Source organism: Kogia breviceps, chromosome 3 (assembly GCF_026419965.1).
Source record: "Kogia breviceps isolate mKogBre1 chromosome 3, mKogBre1 haplotype 1, whole genome shotgun sequence".
In the NCBI taxonomy this organism is placed as follows: Eukaryota; Metazoa; Chordata; class Mammalia; order Artiodactyla; family Physeteridae; genus Kogia; species Kogia breviceps.
The window spans coordinates 92199343-92221033 of NC_081312.1; the positions used below are offsets into that span (position 1 = coordinate 92199343).

The 21691-nt window shown below is 37.7% G+C and overlaps 1 protein-coding gene across 4 annotated transcripts in view; it reads right to left on the minus strand.

The window, feature by feature from the left end:
- CEP152 (centrosomal protein 152) overlaps positions 1 to 21691 on the minus strand; it is a 100732-nt gene that overhangs the window by 70882 nt on the left and 8159 nt on the right. For all 4 annotated transcript variants that reach the window (XM_067030704.1, XM_059058588.2, XM_059058586.2 and 1 more), the window contains exons 3-8: positions 7415 to 7521; positions 7118 to 7190; positions 6758 to 7036; positions 5533 to 5698; positions 2459 to 2602; positions 1250 to 1389 (exon numbers count right to left, since the gene is read on the minus strand). In XM_067030704.1, coding sequence (XP_066886805.1) covers positions 1250 to 1389; positions 2459 to 2602; positions 5533 to 5698; positions 6758 to 7036; positions 7118 to 7190; positions 7415 to 7521 — 909 coding nt within the window. The remainder of the gene's footprint in view (positions 1 to 1249; positions 1390 to 2458; positions 2603 to 5532; positions 5699 to 6757; positions 7037 to 7117; positions 7191 to 7414; positions 7522 to 21691) is intronic.

A 21691-nucleotide genomic window follows, 5' to 3' on the forward strand; every position in this document is an offset into this window, starting at 1 on the left:
ACCCACCACCAGGCTTGGTTACCAGTGACTTGCGACTATTTCCCACAGTCAAATGGCCACCCATCTCATTAATCAAAGAATGTGCCACCACTTTAAAGGCAAGTCTGTTGGGGTCAGAAAATTTAGGTTCTGATGCTTTGGCAGTAACTGGCTTTGTAATCCTGGAAAAGTAATTTGACCTCTCCAAGACTTGGTTAACCATCCATAAAATGGTAACTACAATGCCTCACTAATCAAAATCCCAACAAGATTTTGTATAAAGCATGAGAAGTTGATTTGCAAGATCTAGAAGGAAAAATGTGAAAAAGAGCTACTAAATATTTTAAGAATAGTAAGGGTAGCCCTTGTTTACCAAATTCCAAAACACATCATAAAGCTATACTCATGATAGTATCAAAGCAAGAACAGAGCAACATAAGGAAAAAAAAAATACACAAGTTAGGTCAGTTTTGAACACTGTACTGACCACCTATTATGTGCCAGGCATTGGGTTTATGGTGCGGCTACTAACATGAGGGCCAACCATTCTTGCCTTCAAGATGTTCTAGGTCTGTTATAACAGATGTGATCATGTGGCTTGGGGAAGAAAACAGGAAAGACTTAGGAAAACAAAACCCTTGAGCATGGTCTTGTTCATGAAATAGCAGTGTGTTGAGGAAAGGGCATTCCAGAGACAGGAGACAGCACATACGAGTACATAAAAACAACAGACTGTTGAGTTTGAGGAGAGTTTGAGAAGAGTAAGAGAAGAGAAAGGGAAGGATCAGACAGTCATCTTGACACCATACTTCACCCCACAAGTAAAGCAGGGTCACTGAAAGGCTTTAAGCAATGGAAAGATATAACTACAATTGTTCTTTAGAAAGATTACTCAGATGGCCAGATGAAAGAGTTAGGAGAAGGGGTAAAACGTTACAGACTAGTTAAGAGACTTTTGCAAAAATGGTAAAATCCTGAATTAGGGACATGTAGACAGAAATGAGGGGACCCAACAGAACATAGTGGCTGACTGGACAAAGGGGAGCAGAGGAGCTGATGTCTCCCCGCCCCCTGATTTCTGGTGTATAGATGACTAGGTAGATGGGAGACCCATTCCTCCAAGGAAAGGGAAAGGAATGTAGGCTTATGGTAAAAGAAGGTGTAAACTTCAAAGTTCTAAATTTAGTCCCACAATATCAAACGTTAAGTAACTAACATTTCATTGTAAGAAACAACCGTTTACCATAAGTAATGAAGATCAAATATTTACCTGTTCTTCATTGACTTTTAATGCTTGTATTTGGGTCTCCAGTGCTTTTATTTGTGCTTCAAGCTGAATTTCTCTTTCTTTTCCATTCTGAAAGAGTTTCTGTGATTCTTGAAGGCTGAGGGCCAAACCATCCTTTTCATCTAGAGTATTTAAAAATTTTATATAAATAATATGTTACTGTAGAGAGACCCTAATTGTCACAATCTCTATCAAATATCAGATCTATATCACATAAATGTTGTAGTATTTAAGTCAATTCAGATAATGAACTTCACTTGACTTCAAGAAAACTAGAAAGTTTTCAAAAACGAATGTGACACCAATTTTCTTTTTTTTTTTTTTTTACAGAACAGGAACCACTCTCTTCAAAAGTCTTAATGTATCCCTTTGAGAACCAAAAGGTCCCCTAACAATCATTTCAGTATTTGTTACTTGAGAAGCTACACAGATATGACAAACCCCTGCTAACCAAAGAAGGAATCTGAGGACAAATTACTTTCTATACATACTTGCAATGAACGCTTAAATTCACCTAATCTTATATTCTTACCACATACTTTATTAAAACAGTTCACAAGTTCTAACAAAATAAATTTCATGAGCATTACAGAAAGAGATCTTTTCACTATCAAGTCTGAAATGAGCTGGAGTTCAGTCACAAAATTATTCTACAAAGGAAAGTTCAACACTGACCAAAACTACAGAAAGCACAAAGAGTAAGCAATTATAACGTGAGATCTGTGTTTACACTATGTGCTTCTCCCAGAGATGACTGCATTTTCTCCTTGGCACTCCCAAAGCAGTTCAGGATCACAAACTCTTACTTGGATTAAAACATTGTGCTAATTTGTAGGCTCAGAAAATGTATTGCAAACTAAACACAAGTCTCTTTGGGAATTGGAGGTAAACCATATAAGGATACAACAACTTTTTAGGATGGAATGCTATCAGCATATTTAAATAATGTTCACTGATCCTAACAGAATAGAGAGAAGGGAAATAATGAGGACCTCAAAGTGTATGTTCTGGAGAGAAATCCAAGGCAATGGGTCAAAAGTCCTGAATTTTTGTTTCGTGCTGACTAATTCACTCTGAGCCCCTGACCAAGTACATCAACCTAAGCTTCTTATTTAAAATGAGGTTATTGGAAACAAGCTATCTAGCTCAACTGACCTCATACATGACAGCACCCAACAGTTGTTATCTTACCTTTGATTATTAGAAGCTGGTGATTCAGATATCTAATTTGACGTTCGCTTGCATTTAACTTTTCAGCTAAATTGTCTAGTTGTCTCTCCTTTGCTTTGTTAAGAACCTGTAGTTGAATCATCTGCATATTTTCTACAGAGTCTGCTTTGGAATTAAAGACAATTTATTAGATAAAAGCATATCAAAATATAAATTTGTGGTCATTCAGGACAATGTTTTTCAAACTACAAATACAACTCATCAGAGTATCATGAAATCAATTCAGCAGATTGTGACTAGCATTTTTAATTAAAAATGTTACCAAACCAAAACTTGGGTCTGCTCACCCACACACAGTAAAGCCAATCTACTGACACCAGGTTCTGGTGAAGGAAAGTGCAGCGTTTGTTGTAAGGTGCCGTACAAGAAGCCCGGGACAGCTGATGCTCAGAAAGCCCAAACTCCTTGTATGGCACCTTACAATAATGCTGCACTTTCCCTCACCACAACCCGGTGTCAGTAGATTGGCTTTACTACACTTGGGCGAGCAGACCCAAGTTTTGGTTTGGTAACAAGATTAACTAGAATATATCAGAGTGTATCATGTAGTAGAAATAAGTATTATTATGTGAAACTTCTGTTTCATTTACATAATATTTATATAGATAAATACTACAGACCACATCACAATGTAAAAATTGTACTTTTTACTATGGTCACTTCCAGAAAAGTTTGAAAAGTCACTGGTTTGGTGTATAACTCTGAATCGCTACCATTTTGGCTAATGAAAAATAAGTATAGGGAATTCTCTGGTGGTCCAGTGGTTATGACCCCACGCCTTCACCTCCAAGGGCATGGGTTCAATCCCTGGTTGGGGAACTAAGATCCCACAAGCTGTGCGGCATGGCCAGAAAAAAAAAAAAAAAGAAAAAGAAAAGGAAGTATATATCAATTGCAAAGGAATAGAGTTCCATGCTCTATAAAATTGAAAAAATAAAAGTACATCAACTTCTATAAAACCATTTTCAAAGAAAATTGCTAGACATCCTTCTTAAACTATTTTATTTGAAGCAGGAATGAACGCATATTTATACTGGCACAGAACTTCTGAATTAATAAATTAAAGAATAGATTAATAAAGAATTTTGAGGTCTTCTTTAACAAACAAAATCATTTTAAGGACCACTTAAAAATCATTGGGGGAAAAAAAGAAAAACGTGATTTGTAGGAGAAGGATAATCCTTCAACTACACAATGACAAATATTTTTCATTTCCTACAAGAACAATGCTTCTACATGCTAACAAATAAAACAGTCTTCTGTTTAAAAAAAGACATGGTTAAACCCCCAAAAATTGAAGACTGAAAACTGCTACAAGTCAAACTCCTCTTGGGCCTTAGAACAGGGCTAGCCTAGGAATAAACACAGTCTACAAACCACTCCTCTCTTCAAACTCATTTTTTTAAACTACTGTTACTAAGAAGCTATAATCACTAAATTAGGCACTACCATTAAGTTATTTAATTAACTTCCAAATGTCAAATTTAGGCAAATGTGTAACTGACTTAAACAAAAAATAAATCAACATGATAAAATCCAGACTGTTAAAGAAGTGATGAAAGGTGACACATGCAAAACAACCAGGAGCTATAAATGTAACTGAACACAGCAGAACTGAAACAGTAACGCCAAGATGTCAGGCCACTGTTGGGATACTTATTTACTCAACCCCAAAACAGTTATGGCATACACACTATCCACTTCCACAAAAACTCAGGAAAAAGAGAGGCTACCCTCCAACATTTGCTGATGATTCCTTGGGGGAAAGGGCATTCTGGCCACCTCCCCGGTAACTATCCTGTAGTCTGAGCATGAGATGGAAGCAGCACCATGAAGTTACAGCCACTAAGCCCAGTTTTCTCGTTGGCACAGTGCCAGAAACCCAGAATATCCAATATGACTTTCCCCCCCGGCTTCTTTTTTGTTGTTGTTGTTGTTGTTGTTGTACGTAGGCCTCTCACTGTTGTGGCCTCTCCCGTTGCGGAGCACAGGCTCCGGACGCGCAGGCCCAGCGGCCATGGCTCACGGGCCCAGCCGCTCTGCGGCATGTGGGATCCTCCCGGACCGGGGCACGAACCCGTGTCCCCTGCAACGGCAGGCGGAATCTCAACCTCTGCGCCACCAGGGAAGCCCCACCCCCACCCCCAGGCTTCTTAAATGTAAAACAAAGAAAAAACTTGCTGTCACACTCTAGAAACACAGTGGCTCTTCAACATGCACAATAACGAAGTCATTTCACATGCCAGAGAATATGATAACAAAAGTTGGACATATGAAAATACTGATTCAGGTTAGTCAGGTGCAAGTTTGGTTTTGAATGTTTAGATCTCCTCAAAATTCTCTAGTAGCATTTTTCTCATTCATATTGATACGTACACTATGTAAAAGAAATTATTTTGGCAAGTGTCACATGACTAAACCTGAGATGTAAGTCTAGTTTTAATTTTGAGTATAAAGTAATTTATATCAGAGTTGCCTATTGCAGTAAAACTCTAAAAACCAAAAGAAAAAATTAAGATAGTGGTTGACTTAACTAAATTACATTTCTATATAACGAAAAATCTAAGATTGAAAGGAAAACTACATTTCACTTTCCAAATTAGATTTCAGTTAAAAAAATATATGAAGTTAATGAAGTCTTAACCAACTAGAATGACTAAAATATACAGCTGAGAAAATTTATTTTAATTTTTCATTAAGGAAAATTTCAAATATATAAGAATACAATGAGAGAAGACTACAATGAATCCCATGAACCTGTCTCCTAGATTCAACGATTGTGAATTCATGGCCAGTCTTGCTTTATCTATATCCCCACCCAAATTTACCCCCCAACAACATGATATGTGAAGTCAGTTCTAGACTTCATTATCAGTTTATTCATAAATACTTCAGAATATATCTCTTAAAATAGGACTCTTTAAAAAAAATTCCATTATCATACTTAAAAAAAAATAATAATTCTTGAACATGCTCAAAGTGCTCAAAGTTCTTCAATTATGTGATTAAGAAATAAACATAAACTTGATACCTACTTTCATTAGCTCCTAAAAATTGCTGTTGCAGGCCTTCAAATGTGTCACTTCCTGCAATGTCCTGGGCTGGTGAGCCATTATTCTGGGCAGAAGACTGATAAGGTTTATATGTCACTTTATATGATTCCAAAGCTTGACAACTGGGACCTTGTGACATACCAAATTGCTATTACAAGATGATAAACGAAACTGACAATTAGGATTTGGTCTTTGCTTCAAAAGTTATCTGAATTAGACAACTTAGTTTTGCTACAGAAGTTAATTGTGGTACAATTACAAATTTTAAACATACATCTTTGCTTAAAAATAGCACTTATTGTTATTTAACACTGTTCATTGAAAGCCTGCAATTGTACTTTTGAGCATATAATGGGGCCAATTCCGTAAATAACACTCAAGAATTCCAGTAAGATTGTATATAAATATTTAAGAATGATTTAGATGATGCCAACATCGTGGAAATGCACATATGCAATAACAAGAACGTGATACAATGCTTCATATGCAATAAATACTCAGTAACTTTTGTGGAATGAATAACATTTTATAGAGATGGAAGAGAAAATGACCACCTTAAAAGGACCAAAAAATTATCCTGTCACCAGGTGACACAGGATATCTATTGGCAAAATGAGGCATTCACTGTCATTGAGAAAGTCTAAGAAGCAGCTAACTGTATCCTAAGGCCTCGCTTCATCAAACTCTCCCAGGGAGGAAAAAAAAGTGTTTCTTTCCTCAACATTCATCCTGTCTACTGCTATATCATCACAAAACAGATATCAGCTTTGAAGTATTTGACCCAAAATCTGTGATAAGGGTGATGAGCCAGACAATCAGGGTAACTGACTGGTGTCATCTAGGGGATTAACCGCTTTCAAACTATATCAGGATACCTGAATGTAGCTTCTCACTGGAGCACAGTAAATGGTAGAAGCCAGAAGCAACAATAAATGGAAATGGCTATTCTTTGACAGACTTAACCTTTAATGTTCATTTCCACAAAGTCGTCTCTATTTTAAAATTCTCATTTAAGATTATTTAATTAGATTGTAAACAGAAAACAGCATGACTAATTCAGCATGAGCCTGAATAAATGCACTCTCAGCAATATTTGTACTTAAATCTTACTGTTGCACTTACGAATATCTCTTAATTACACACACACAGCAAATGTGTGTACACACATACACAAATTCTTGAAAGTAAAGTCAAGTTCTTACAATACCTGAAAATGATTCCTTTGAGGATCAGAAAATGTGATTACATTGGTTGGTTGGCTGTTAAATTCCTGCTTCTGACCGCTGGTATATGGCCTAAAGTTTTCAGGAAGGTGATATAAATCAGTCTGTTCATATTTACTCGGAGGACTGTAACCACTACCGCCTTCATCTCCACCTCCTTCAGGATGATACCCAGGATGCTGGTCTTCGGTTCTACTTTGATTCTCTTCCCAGCCATTGCCACTTTTCTCTCCAATATACACATCCCGAATCTCATTATAGTCCTATTAGACAACAAGAGTAAAAGAAAAGCACTAAGATCTGTTCCCACCCTCGTCAAAGTCATTATCGCACCAGATACTTACATTTACACTCGGAGATTTAGGCAGCACTTGATGCTCATTCCAGTTCATCACCAATTGCTCAGAATGATGTGGTCTTGAGAAAAATCAATACTTTAGATTAGAGTCTATCATTTATTTGGACATAGACATCACAAAGAACCCCAAGATTTTAACGTGTTTTACTTCCAAACTTCATCTAAAAGTTTAAGAATTAGTCTACAGTTTTATAATCATATCCATTATTATTGCCTGCAAGAGAATCTAAAGAAAAAGACATAGAATTGTGATATACAAGTGAAAGGGATTTGGGGTCCTTACTCTTCCTCTCTGCCATCCTCACTGCAGTCCGAATAGTGGAATTCAGGGGAGGACAGGTCATCATCATCCAGCATATCGTGAGGAAGGTCTGTGAGTAACTGCTGCAACTGAGACAGGAAGGTCAGCGTCGATATCACATTGGCTTAAACACAAGATGCCAAACCAAAGCTGCCTTGGAACAAGTGATTTTGACTGTAGAAGTCAAAGAAGTTCCTAATTTCTCTATGTAATCAATGTCTTAAATTCCACAGGAATTACGTTCATAGTTTCACTTGGGGAAAGGGAAACACATAAACATCAGGATTTATATTAGAAGGCTTTACCTTCTTCTACAAAGGTCTTAGATTCAAGCACACATACAACAGGATTTTAAAATTTCTTTAGGCAAACACAGCAAGTCATAATAATGGTGCGATCGCTGTATCGTGCTGTATCATGTTATGGATTCTACCAGTAATCAGACCTGGAGAACTTGACAATCAGACACCCCCCAAGGGAATCTGAGTAGCCAGATGCGCTTTGCCCAGGTGATAAGAGTAGCAGCAGCAGATGGCCTAGAAGCCCTTAAAAGCTCCAATAATGTGATAGAAACCTCTTGGGGAGTGACTAATTAGTAGACAGCCGTCCAGTTCCAATGATGAAAAGATATACAATGGTTGGCTCTTATAAACAGTTGAGTAAAAAGAAGCTGTAAGATTCTGGGTTTTACAGATAAAGCACTGTCAAAAGCATAACTCTAAAACTGACGTAAAAGCACATGACTTTGCTCTCCATTTTCCTTCAAAAATTACATCTTTAGTATTCTGTCTTTTTTTTTTTTTTTTTCCGCAGTACAGGGGCCTCTCACTGTTGTGGCCTCTCTCGTTGTGGAGCACAGGGGCCATGGCTCACGGGCCTAGCCGCTCTGCGGCATGTGGGATCTTCCCGGACCGGGACACGAATTCGTGTCCCCTGCATCGGCAGGTGGACTCGCAACCACTGAGCCACCAGGGAAGCCCTAGTATTCTGTCTTATAACAACTAGATAAATTCACTCAAGTTTCAAGATAAACCGTGACAAAGAGACAAATGAATTGTCTAATTTGTTGAACTTCAATATCTATAAATGTCTTTCTTCAAATCCCAATATAATGACTTAAAATTTGTAATAATAAGATTCAAATATTATGTTACTAAAGAGTCAACAGACTGCTTATAATCACTTCTCTTTAAAAGTTAAGCACCATCAGTTAGATTAGTAAGCTGACCGAGTCCCTCCACAGTGTGTAAATCAATCCCGTAAAATTATGCGATGAGTGAGTTTAAAGATATTAAATTCTCTATAAAGCCCTGGAGGAAAAAAAATGAGCTGCTTCTTAGTGTATGGAAGGTCCCCTCCCCAATTTCTCTGCCATTAGAATAAAAGAAATGAAATGTAGCTATAAAACATATCTGGGTATTACATTTATAATCAAAAAATGTTCTTAAAATGCATATGGTGAAAGTTAAATAAAAATATTCTAAGAAAGGTCTGAAAGGAATGCCCCAACAGTTAACTGAGTTTTGGTGAAGTCAAATTTGGGAATGTAAGTGGGGTCTGCGAGGTGGGGAAGGGGGATGCTTCCTCACCCACTTATTTCTAACATTCACTGGATTGTTTGTTTACAGGTATTCTCAGTCCATTTGGTTCTTTAAAGATGCAACAAGAGAAAACTATTCTAGTCCAATGAAAAGTTATCGTGTGTATATGTATAACTGATTCAGTTTGTTGTAAAGGAAAAACTAACACACTATTGTAAAACAATTATACTCCAATAAAGATGTTAAAAAAAAAAAAGTTATCGTGATACTGATATTAACCACCAAGACCTTGACTTATTGATCACCTGCTCACAAAGGTAACTGAAAAATCATTTTGAGAATTAGCTGTATTAGAGTTGATCCAAAGATATAAAGAATAAGAAACCCTAAAAACAAAACAGAACACATCAACATGTCAGTATACCACACGTGATTAAAGAGAAAGGTAACAAAATGATTTCACAAAGACACAAAATTCACTAAGAACAAACAATCTATGAGATCTTTACGGAAAAAAAAAGAGTATACCCACATATTACACAGGGAAAAAAACCAAAATAAATGTTTTGTACTTACATCAAGTAAGGACTCCTGTACAGAAAGAATATTTTCTTCTAAACCTTCAGTGAGGTTTAAGTACATAGCCTTATAATTTAGAGGAACCTTGACAGGCACATCTAAACAGTACATTTTCTCCCCCTCACAGAGACAGAAAAAGTTACACAATAATTAAGCAGTTCTTGTAGCTTTCTTTGTGACACCACAAAATTAATCAAACTGGCATCAATGGAGGAAGATTAATTTGAGCATAAGCAATAAGTTCATCAAAATGCTTCTGGATCCACAGGTAAACTTATCAAGTAGCAAAATAATCCCTACTGTATTTAGTGTTTTATAGAATATTTTACACCTACCTGTACTAACATTTTTAAATCATTTCATTCACCTTCAAAAAATTTCTCCATCAAGTTCTTTGGCATAGCTGGGCCATATTCCTTGGTTTCCATAACTTTGAGGGCAGAGAGAGGCCATTCAGGAACAAAATCCCAGCCCCCCCCAGGCTTCCATTCCTGGAATCAAAGTGTACCCTACTCATATACACTGTCAAATAGATTTTTCTTTGGGTCATTGAACCTTGTGCCATGAAACACAAAATTACAATATCAACTTATACATGTTACAAAACAGAGAATTTTAGAAACTAAATTTTCCTCATTAAAGATCCACCAGACTACCAAATACAGATTCAAAGACAAAGATAAGTCCTTATAAATGGCAAGATTTAATTCCACTCATCACATTTGGAAGAAATACTGCTTTTTGGTTGCAAATGCAATCTTCTTGGTGGGATATTACTGAATATCAGCTGAGTTTAATAACTAAAGAGATACCTTTCCTAGAAAAAAGATAATTCGCCATTGCTAAGGCGCCTATTGAAATGCATTCTAAACTATTCTATAACCTCCTCTCCCTTTACTACTTCATGTGCTTGTTCCTGAAAAATAAAGAAAAAAATGAGGGCATTTTACTCAAAGAACTTCGGCAACAAAACACTTTACAATAACCCACATAGAACATCCAAAAAGCCTAGTTTAAGGGGAATGTAAAACGGAGAACATGTAAACCTTTCGTTGGAATTTTTCGGCTTTAATTAACTAAACAGACTGTCTTCAGAGTCTATAATCCTTGATATTCATGAAAGCAAGAGTTCTCAGATTACAAACCATACAATACATCTTCTCCCCAGAGAAGAGCAGTAAATGGAGTGGCCAACATTCATTTGTGTTTTGAACAGGTTACCCAACAAGTACACTGATGAAAAGATCCTGATATTTTAAAATATGAATTATTAAATAATGCTTTCATGGATACACACCAAGTAGAATCTTCATTTTAGCCTCACAGCCAAAAACATCCTTGAAAAGGCCCAACATGGGACTGACAAAGGGCCAAAAACCTTGGTAGCTAGAGCTTTATTCTATGAATTATACTATGCACGGAATTTTTTTTTAACCGGTTCCATTAGTTAAAACAAATTTTACAATGTTAGTAGGGAAGACTTTGCCTAGATTGCCACACATCTGAAAAAGAAACATGGCAGCATTTTACTAGACAAATACCGGCTACACTGCAGGTGACACATAATAGAACTTTAGGCCTGGAATGAACACTGGAGCTCCTCCAAGCCAAACCTCTCCTTCTAAATGTGAGCACATCAAGGCCCAGAGAAGGTCACGGGCATGCCCATGAAAGTGAGAGTTACACTCCCATGGCCAGCACCGGAACCTGAATCTCTCCATTCCCACTCCTATCTTCTTCCACATGACATTCAGTCAGTCACTGGGAGACAAGTTTCTACCTGTCTGGATACGAGCAAGCATCCGTCTGCCAGAGAGAGTTCAGTGTTTTTGTCCCCACTGTGACAGTTCCTGAAAAATACCTATATATTATGGGAAACAGCTCAAAGGCACAATCTAGATAAAGTATAAGAAACTGATAAAAGAAAACAGAATATGATAGGAACAAAAAAATACAATATGAACACTCAACCGTTTGTTTCTTTGCTTTTCTTAGGTGACGGCGAGAAAATTCCACTAAATAAGTCAAACAATATTGTATAAAATGTAAACAAATGCTAGCCTTACAACTCCCCCTAGTGGGGACAAAATATCAAAAATGTTTCCAGAAGTAACATCAAACAAGGCAGTTAAAAGCGGAAGAAAGGCTATGCAATGCAAAGCCTAACCTCTAAAAGACACGATTCCAATCTCAACTGAGCTTATTATTCTACTAGAGAAGTAATGATATAAAAACTGAGAGGCTCAAATCAGTATTCCCAGGTGCAACTGTCTGTCTGCCATCTGCTCCTCAAACGGTTTACCTTTCTACTCAAGATCATTTTCCAGGCTTCAAATAATATCGTCACTCAATGAACGATCATCAGCAAGTATTATCTTGATAAGCACAGATTACTAAGTACTTCTGCCCCAAACCACCAGCTCCAAAATACATACTTACATACATAATTTTACTATCTAGAACCAAGCAATAATCCCAGAGCTACTTCTGGTGACACTGCAGAAAGTACAGGTACGCACCAGCAAACTATGAGATCCCAAGTGATACTCAACCTTAAACTGTGGCTTTACCAGTAACTTTGAAGCTTACAGCAACTGCAACGACAACAACAACTATATGTCTGTAATATTCAATGATGAATTTGCGAAGTATAGTAACTTTAGGTGAAAAATATTTTGCAAAATCATATTGTTACATTATGAATGCGTTAATGAAAAAACTTTTGAAGTTCTCTTCTCTGGGCCAGCTTTACAAGTTTGCCTAGAGTACTTTGGATGAGGTCTGCTTAGTAGTTGTCCTCCTTGCTACATCAGCAGTTCTCAAAGTAACGTGCTCCAAGAAGTTGTGAGGAAAATGAGTGATATGAATATTAATTACTATGATACTATATCTCCATGGTATTCTCACCCTTCCTCACCTGCACCCTAATTTGCTCTGTTTACTGTGGAGGAGATGGAGTTTCCGGTGAAACACTGGTTGAGGCTGTGGGTTATGCATTTCTTTGCTATGCCTTGGAACACAGTGGTCAAATTTTTACCAATAGACCATTTAGAACTGTAGCGATTTAGAAATGATTATAGTGCCTTACTTTTCTGCAAAATTCTTGGAGGTTTTTTCAAAATACGGGTCTATCTGTAGTGGTCTGTGGCTTGAGATTCCACTGGTCTAAATATCCTCTGAATATTGAATCACTTTACTAAATCCTTTCCCTTTCCGAAGATTAAATGCATTCTTCAATGCAAACAATGGAGGGAATAGCAATGGAAAAGTCCAGATCATCACTGCAGAGCTGCTAATTAGGATGGCATGTAGGTTGGAATTTGACTATGGCTTATTCACTGACTTATGGGCAAGTGTGGACAACACCCCAGCTGATCCCAAAGCATCCAAATCGAACAGTATGGTAAAGCATACTGTATTAGCAACTGGCCATTCAAACCAGATGGTCAAAATCAGGATTATTCTGCTATTTACAGAGAGGGGATCTCACAAATCCTTAGCAGGGTAGCCTATGAGTCAGATATGGCCTGCTTGGCCAGCTCTACAACACATCCTTGTGATGCAAGCATTCCACCTACATAAATGAATTAAATACAAAGCAATTCATTAAGCAGAGAAAGCAATGTGTATTAGCCTACTACTAACACTCTAATCCACCTGGCAATCCCAAAGCTACCAACCAGGCAGGCATGAAAAGACCATTCTTTTCTTTAACCACTTAAGGCTGTAAATTATCCTGTTATCGTAGCGTCAGGGCTTCTGGATATGAAAACGAACTTAGGTGTGATCAGCCAATTTATTATTTTAACCTGCATTGACAAAATATACATACAGCTGAATTTTTATGAATAGTTCTGAATTTTACTGCTGAAACTCTCTAACCACTGATTTCACTTCTTCCCTTATAGCAATTTTTTTAAAAAAGGTAAAATACTTTTTACTAACATGAAACCATTTTTATTAATATGACCCATAATCATCACATTAGAGTCAAGTTAGCTAAATATTCTTTTCTTCCACTCTGCTAGAAACACTCATTCTTAGATACTTCACCTCTTAAGAGCACTTTTTACTCTGGAAATTCCTTATCCTACCCCAGCACATAATCTACCAAGAAGTGATCCCACTGGCTGTTTTCCATAGCAGCGAGCCCCAGCCCGCTTTGGCACCAGGGACCGGTTTTGTGGAGGACAATTTTTCCATGGAGTGGGTGGCGGCGGGGAGTGGTTCAGGCGGTAATGCGGGTGATGGGGAGCGATGGGGAGCAGCAGATGAAGCTTCGCCTGCTGGCCCGCTGCTCACCTCCTGCTGTGCAGCCCGGTTCCTAACAGGCCGTGGACCAGTACCAGTCCACAGCCTGGGGATAGGGGACCCCTGTTCTATATCATCTAGAATTTACTGCCTCGGTAACTAATAGCCCCTTTAAAACTTTCACCACACAACACACCTGGCAGTATGTTCTCTCTAATACCCTACCTATCTTTTCCAATGAAAAAAAAATCACCTGTCAGATTATTTTTTCTCCTTCTTTAAAATCGACTATAGTAACTACTTAACCTGAGTCTCTCAAAAATCCCAGTAGCTAAATTCCAGAGAACTACCCAAAAGCCATCAAGGTTGTGAAAACCTCATGCTGTGAGTTCACAAAGTAACAGAAAATCCTCACCCCCCCCCCACCCTTGCCACAAACAATTGTTGGTGAAGGCCCCTGTCAAAATCCAGAAACCCTGGAAAGGGTCACAAACTCCAGTGCCCTCATTGACTTGGCAGAGCATTTACAAGAGTGAAGCTGGCAGGTCCAAGTGCACAAGTCCATGTGGGGGCAGAGTGTGGGGGGGCTGGAAGGACTGTGGCCAGCTCGGACAGGAGAGCCACTGCCCAGCTCCAGCCCACTTGCTGCCATGTGCAGACACAAGCCACATGTGGCCTGGGCTTAGAATGTTTCAAGACAGGTCAGAAATTCTGGATTACTACATGAAATTTTCTAATCTTTAAATATAGATTCAATTTTTTAAAAACACTGTGCAACCAAACAATACATGTCTATGGACAAAATCCACTCAGATGCCAGCTTTCTGTCTCTACCCTAACTCTACTGCCAGCCATGTGGGCAACTGACCCTATTCTTTGCTTCCTATTAATACAAATGGTCCATGGTGACTCTTAAAAAGAATTACTTTACATATCAGAAAATGAGTCATATGATGGAAGCAAACTAAGTGTGCATCGGCAGATGAATGGATAAAGATGTGATGTATGTACACAATGGAATATTCCTCAGCCATAAAAAAGAATGAAATAATGTCATTTGCAACAACATGGATGGACCTAGAGATTATCATACTAAGTGAAGTAAGTCAGACAGAGACAGACAAGTATCATATGACATCACTTATATGTGGAATCTAGAAAAATGATACAAAGGAACTTATTTACAAAACAGAAATAGACTCACAGACACAGAAAACAAACTTATGGGAGGAGGAACCAAGATGGCAGAGTAGAAGGATGTGCTCTCACTCCCTCGTGCGAGAACACCAGAATCACAACTAGCTGCTGGACAATCAACGACAGGAAGACACTGGAACTCACCAAAAAAAGATACTCCACATCCAAAGACAAAGAAGCCACAATGAGACGGAAGGAGGGGTGCAATCACAGTAAAAGCAAATCCCATAACTGCTGGGTGGGTGACTCACAGAAATGGAGAACACTTATACCACAGAAGTCCACCCACTGGAGTGAACGTTCTCAGCCCCACATCAGGCTGCCCAATCTGGGGATTTGGCAACGGGAGAAAGAATTCCTAGAGAATCAGACTTTGAAGTCTAGTGGGAACTGATTGCAGGACTTTGACAGGACTGGGGGAAACAGAGACTCCACTCTTGGAGGGCACACACAAAGTAGTGTGTGCACTGGGACCAAGGGGAAGGAGCAGTGATCCTGGGGAAGACTGAACCAGACCTACCTGCTAGTGTTGGACGGTCACCTGCAGAGGTGGGGGGTGGCTCTGTTTCACCATGGGGACAAGGACACTGGTAGCAGAAGTTCTGGGAAGTACTCCTTGGCGAGAACCCTCCCAGAGTCCATCATTAGCCCCACCAGGTCGGCTCCAGTGTTGGGTTGCCTCAGGCCAAACAACCAAGAGGGAGGGAACCCAGCCCCACCCATCAACAGTCAAGTGGATTAATGTCTTACTGAGTTTGGCCCACCAGAGCAACAGTCAGCTCTACCCACCACCAGTCCCTCCCATCAAGCCTCTTAGATAGCCTCATCCACCAGAGGGCAGACACCAGAAGAAGAACTACAATCCTGCAGCCTATGGAACAAAAACCACATTCACAGAAAGATAGACAAAATGAAAAGGCAGAGGGCTATATACCAGATGAAGGAACAAGATAAAACCCCAGAAAACCAACTAAATGAAGTGGAGATAAGAAACGTTCCAGAAAAAGAATTCAGAATAATGATAGTGAAGATGATCCAGGACCTTGGAAAAAGAAAGGAGGCAAAGATCAAGAAGATCAAAGAAATGTTTAACAAAGACCTAGAAGAATTAAAGAACAAACAAACAGAGATGAACAATACAATAACTGAAATGAAAACTACACTAGAAGGAATCAATAGCAGAATAACTGAGGGAGAAGAACAGATAAGTGACGTGGAAGACAGAATGGTGGAATTCATTGCTGCGGAAGAGACTAAAGAAAAAAGAATGAAAAGAAATGAAGACAGCCTAAGAGACCTCTGGGACAACATTAAAAGCAACATTCACATTATAGTGGTCCAAGAAGTAGAAGAGAGAGAGAAAGGAACAGAGAAAATATTTGAAGATATTATAGTCGAAAACTTCCCTAAGATGGGAAAGGAAATAGCCAGCCAAGTCCAGGAAGTGCAGAGTCCCACACAGGATAAAACCAAGGAGAAACACGCCAAGACACATAGTAACCAAATTGGCAAAAATTAAAGACAAACAAAAATTATTTAAAGCAGCAAGGGAAAAGCAACAAATAACATACAAGGGAACTACCATAAGGTTAACAGCTGATTTCTCGGCAGAAACTCTACAAGCCAGAAGGGAGTGGCATGATATACTTAAAGTGATGAAAGGGAAGAACTTACAACCAAGATTACTCTACCCAGCAACGGATCTCATTCAGATTCAACAGAGAAATCAAAAGCTTTACAGACAAGCAAAAGCTAAGACAATCAGCACCACCAAACCAGCTCTACAACAAATGCTAAAGGAACATCTCTAAGTGGGAAACACAAGAGAAGAAAAGGACCTACAAAAACAAACCGAAAACAATTAAGAAAATGGTAATAGGAACATACATATTGATAATTACCTTAAAGGTGAATGGATTAAATCCTCCAACCAAAAGAAACAGGCTTGCTGAATGGATACAAAAACAAGACCCATATATATGCTGTCTACAAGAGACCCACTTCAGACCTAGGGACACATACAGACTGGAAGTGAGGGGATGGAAAAAGATATTCCATGCAAATGGAAATCAAAAGAAAGCTGGAGTAGCTATACACATATCAGATAAAATGGATTTTAAAATAAAGAATGTTACAAGAGACAAGGAAGGACACTACATAATGATCAAGGGATAAATCCAAGAAGAAGATATAACAATTACAAATATATATGCACCCAACATAGGAGCACCTCAATACATAAGGCAACTGCTAACAGCTATAAAAGAGGAAACGGGCAGTAACACAGTAATACTGGGGGGTACCTTAACACCTCACTTACAGCAATGGACAGATCATCTAAAATGAAAATACATAAGGAAATAGAAGCTTTAAATGACACAACAGACCAGATAGATTTAATGGATATTTATAGGACATTCCATCTAAAAACAGCAGATTACACTTTCTTCTCAAGTGTGCATGGAACATTCTCCAGGATAGATCACATCTTGGGTCACAAATCAAGCCTCAGTAAATTTAAGAAAATTGAAATCATATCAAGAATCTTTTCTGACCACAACACTATGAGATTAGAAATCAATTACAGGGAAAAAAACGTAAAAAACACAAACACATGGAGGCTAAAAAATACGTTACTAAATAACCAAGAGATCACTGAAGAAATCAAAGAAGAAATCAAAAAATACCTAGAGACAAATGACAATGAAAATACAATGACCCAAAACCTATGGGATGCAGCAAAAGCAGTTCTAAGAGACAAGTTTACAGCTACACAAGCCTACCTCAAGAAACAAGAAAAATCTCAAGTACACAATCTAACCTTACACCTAAAGGAACTAGAGAAAGAACAAACAAAACCCAAAGTTAGCAGAAAGAAAGAAATCATAAAGATCAGATCAGAAATAAATGAAATAGAAACAAAGAAATCAATTGCAAAGATCAATAAAACTAAAAGCTGGTTCTTTGAGAAAATAAACAAAATTGATAAACCATTAGCCAGACTCATCAACAAAAAGAGGGAGAGGACTCAAATCAATAAAATTAGAAATGAAATAGGAGAAGTTACAACAGACACTGCAGAAATACAAAGCATCCTGAGAGACTACTACAAGCAACTCTATGCCAATAAAATGGACAACCTGGAAGATATGGACAAATTCTTAGAAAGGTATAACCTTCCAAGACTGAACCAGGAAGAAACAGAAATATGAACAGACCAATCACAAGTGATGAAATTGAAACTGTGATTAAAAATTTTCCAACAAACGAAAGTCCAGGACCCGATGACTTCACAGGTGAATTCTATCAAACATTTAGAGAAAAGCTAACACCCATCCTTCTCAAACTCTTCCAAAAATTGCAGAGGAAGGAAAACTCCCAAACTCATTCTATGAGGCCACCATCACCCTAATACCAAGACCAGACAAAGATATTATAAAAAAAAGAAAATTACAGACCAATATCACTGATGAATATAGATGCAAGAATCCTCAACAAAATACTACCAAACAGAATCCAACAACACATTAAAAGGATCATACACCATGATCAAGTGGGATTTATCACAGGGATGCAAGAATTCTTCAATATATGCAAATCAATCAGTGTGATACACCATATTAACAAATTGAATAAAAAACATATGATCAACTTAATACAGGCAGAAAAAGCTTTTGACAAAATTCAATACCCATTTATGATAAAAACTCCCCAGAAAGTGGGCATAGAGGGAACCTACCTCAACATAATGAAGGCCATTTACGACAAACCCACAGCAAACATCATTCTCAATGGTGAAAAACTGAAAGCATTTCCTCTAAGATCAGGAACGAGACAAGGATGTCCACTCTCACCACTATTATTCAACATAGTTTTGGAAGTCCTAGCCGTGGCAATCAGAGAAGAAAAAGAAATAAAACGAATACAAGTTGGAAAAGAAGAAGTAAAACTGTCACTGTTTGCAGATGACATGATACTATACATAGAGAATACTAAAAATGCCACCAGAAAACTACTAGAGCTAATCAATGAATTTGGTAAAGCTGCAGGATACAAAATTAATGCACAGAAATCTCTTGCATTCCTATACACTAATGATGAAAAGTCTGAAAGAGAAATTAAGGAAACACTCCCATTTACCATTACAACAAAAACAATAAAATACCTAGGAATAAACCTACCTAGGGAGACAAAAGACCTGTATGCAGAAAACTATAAGACACTGATGAAAGAAATTAAAGATGATACCAACAGATGGAGAGATATACCATATTCTTGCATTGGAAGAATCAATATTGTGAAAATGACTATACTACCCAAAGCAATCTACAGATTCAATGCAAATCCTATCAAATTACCGTTGGCATTTTTTATGGAACTAGAACAAATCATCTTAAAATTTGTATGGAGACACAAAGAACCCGAATAGCAAAAGCAGTCTTGAGGGAGAAAAACGGAGCTGGAGGAATCAGACTCCCTGACTTCACACTATACTACAAAGCTACAGTAATCAGGACAACATGGTACTGGCACAGAAACAGAAACATAGATCAATGGAACAAGATAGAAAGCGCAGAGATAAACCCACGCACCTATGGTCAACTAATCTATGACAAAGGAGGCAAAGATATACAACGGAGAAAAGACAGTCTCTGCAATAAGTGGTGCTGGGAAAACTGGACAGCTACATGTAAAAGAATGAAAATAGAACACTCCCTAATAGAACACTCATAATAGAAAATAAAACACTCATAATGGATTCGAGACCTAAATGTAAGACTGGAAACTATAAAACTCTTAGAGGAAAACATAGGAGGAACACTCTCTGACATAAATCACAGCAAGATCTTTTTTGATCCACCTCCTACAGTAATGGAAATAAAACCAAAAATAAACAAATGGGACCTAATGAAACTTAAAAGCTTTTGCACAGCAAAGGAAACCATAAACAAGATGAAAAGACAACCCTCAGAATTGGAGAAAATATTTGCAAACGAATCAACAGACAAAGGATTAATCTCCAAAATATATAAACAGCCCATGCAGCTCAATATTAAAGAAACAAAAAACCCAATCCAAAAATGGGCAGAAGACCTAAATAGACATTTCTCCAAAGAAGACATATTGATGGCCAAGAAGCACATGAAAAGCTGCTCAACATCACTAATTATTAGAGAAATGCAAATCAAAAGTACAGTGAGTATCATCTCACACCAGTTAGAATGGGCATCATCAGAAAACCTACAAACCATTGCTGGAGAGGGTGCGGAGAAAAGGGAACCCTCTTGCACTGTTGATGGGAATGTAAATTGATACAGCCACTACGGAGAACAGTATGGAGGCTCCTTAAAAAACTAAAAATAGTATTACCATATGATCCAGTAATCCCACTACTGGGCATATACCCAAAGAAAACCATAATTCTAAAAGACACATGCACCCCAATGTTCACTGCAGCACTATTTACAATAGCCAGGTCATGGAAGCAACCTAAATGCCCATCAACAGATGAATGGATAAAGAAGTTGTGCTACATATATACAATGGAATATTACTCAGCCATAAAAAGGAACGAAATTGGGTCATTTGTTGATACGTGGACAGATCTAGAGACTGTCATACAGAGTGAAATAAGTCAGAAAGAGAAAAACAAATATCGTATATTAACGCATGTATGTGGAACCTAGAAAAATGGTACAGATGAACCGGTTTGCAGGGCAGAAGTTGAGACACAGATGTAGAGAACAAACGTATGGACACCAAGGGGGGAAAACCACAGTGGCGTGGGGATGGTGGTGTGATGAATTGGGCGATTGGGATTGACATGTAAACACTGATGTGTATAAAACAGATGACTAATAAGAACCTGCAGTATAAACAAACAAAAAAACAAAAACTACTAATACTAAACTTTCTTTGGGTTATTTGTATGGAAATATGTTAATATAAATGCTTCAGACATTACATGAAACTTCTAAAAATCTTATATGTTCTAGTATAATGTTATAAGTCATAATTCTCGTTATTACTGTAAAATGTATATCTCAGAAATAACTAAATTTCCTTGTCAATTGCATTATTATGAACTTTCATCAAATCTTTAACCGTGGTCATTTTTAAGTCTTTTGTCATTTACAGACAGTTCTGGGTGTACTCTGATGCTTTTGCAAATATGTTCCTATAAAAGGGTTTCATCTTCAAGAACTTCATGGAAAAGACCGACAAGTACAGGTTTCTGGTAACTGACTATACTGCTGAACTGAATGAATAAGCATTTTCAGAACTCTAACGGAAAACTGATGAACTCATAAAAGTGCTAACAAAACATCAAGATGAAAAAAAATTAATTACATGGGACTGAGTGAACTGATGAGGATGATTATAATTTTTGTGACTTTCTGTTTGAATTAAAAAAAAAATCCCACAAGGACTCAGAGGCAAAAAATATACAAATCAATTTTCACTGCAAAGTAAAGGAGCTGTTACAGTGGAGGATTACTGGACTGAATGTCAATAGTATGACATAGTATGAGTGTGTTTCGTGTTTGTAATTGCTATCATTGTTGCTTTTGTTGTGGTCATCCATTTACAATGCTTGGTGTCAGTGTATTTATCTCTTGTAAAAATAAAATACAGTGTGTGTGTGTGTGTGTGTGTGTGTGTGTGTGTGTGTGTGAATAAAAAGTCACCC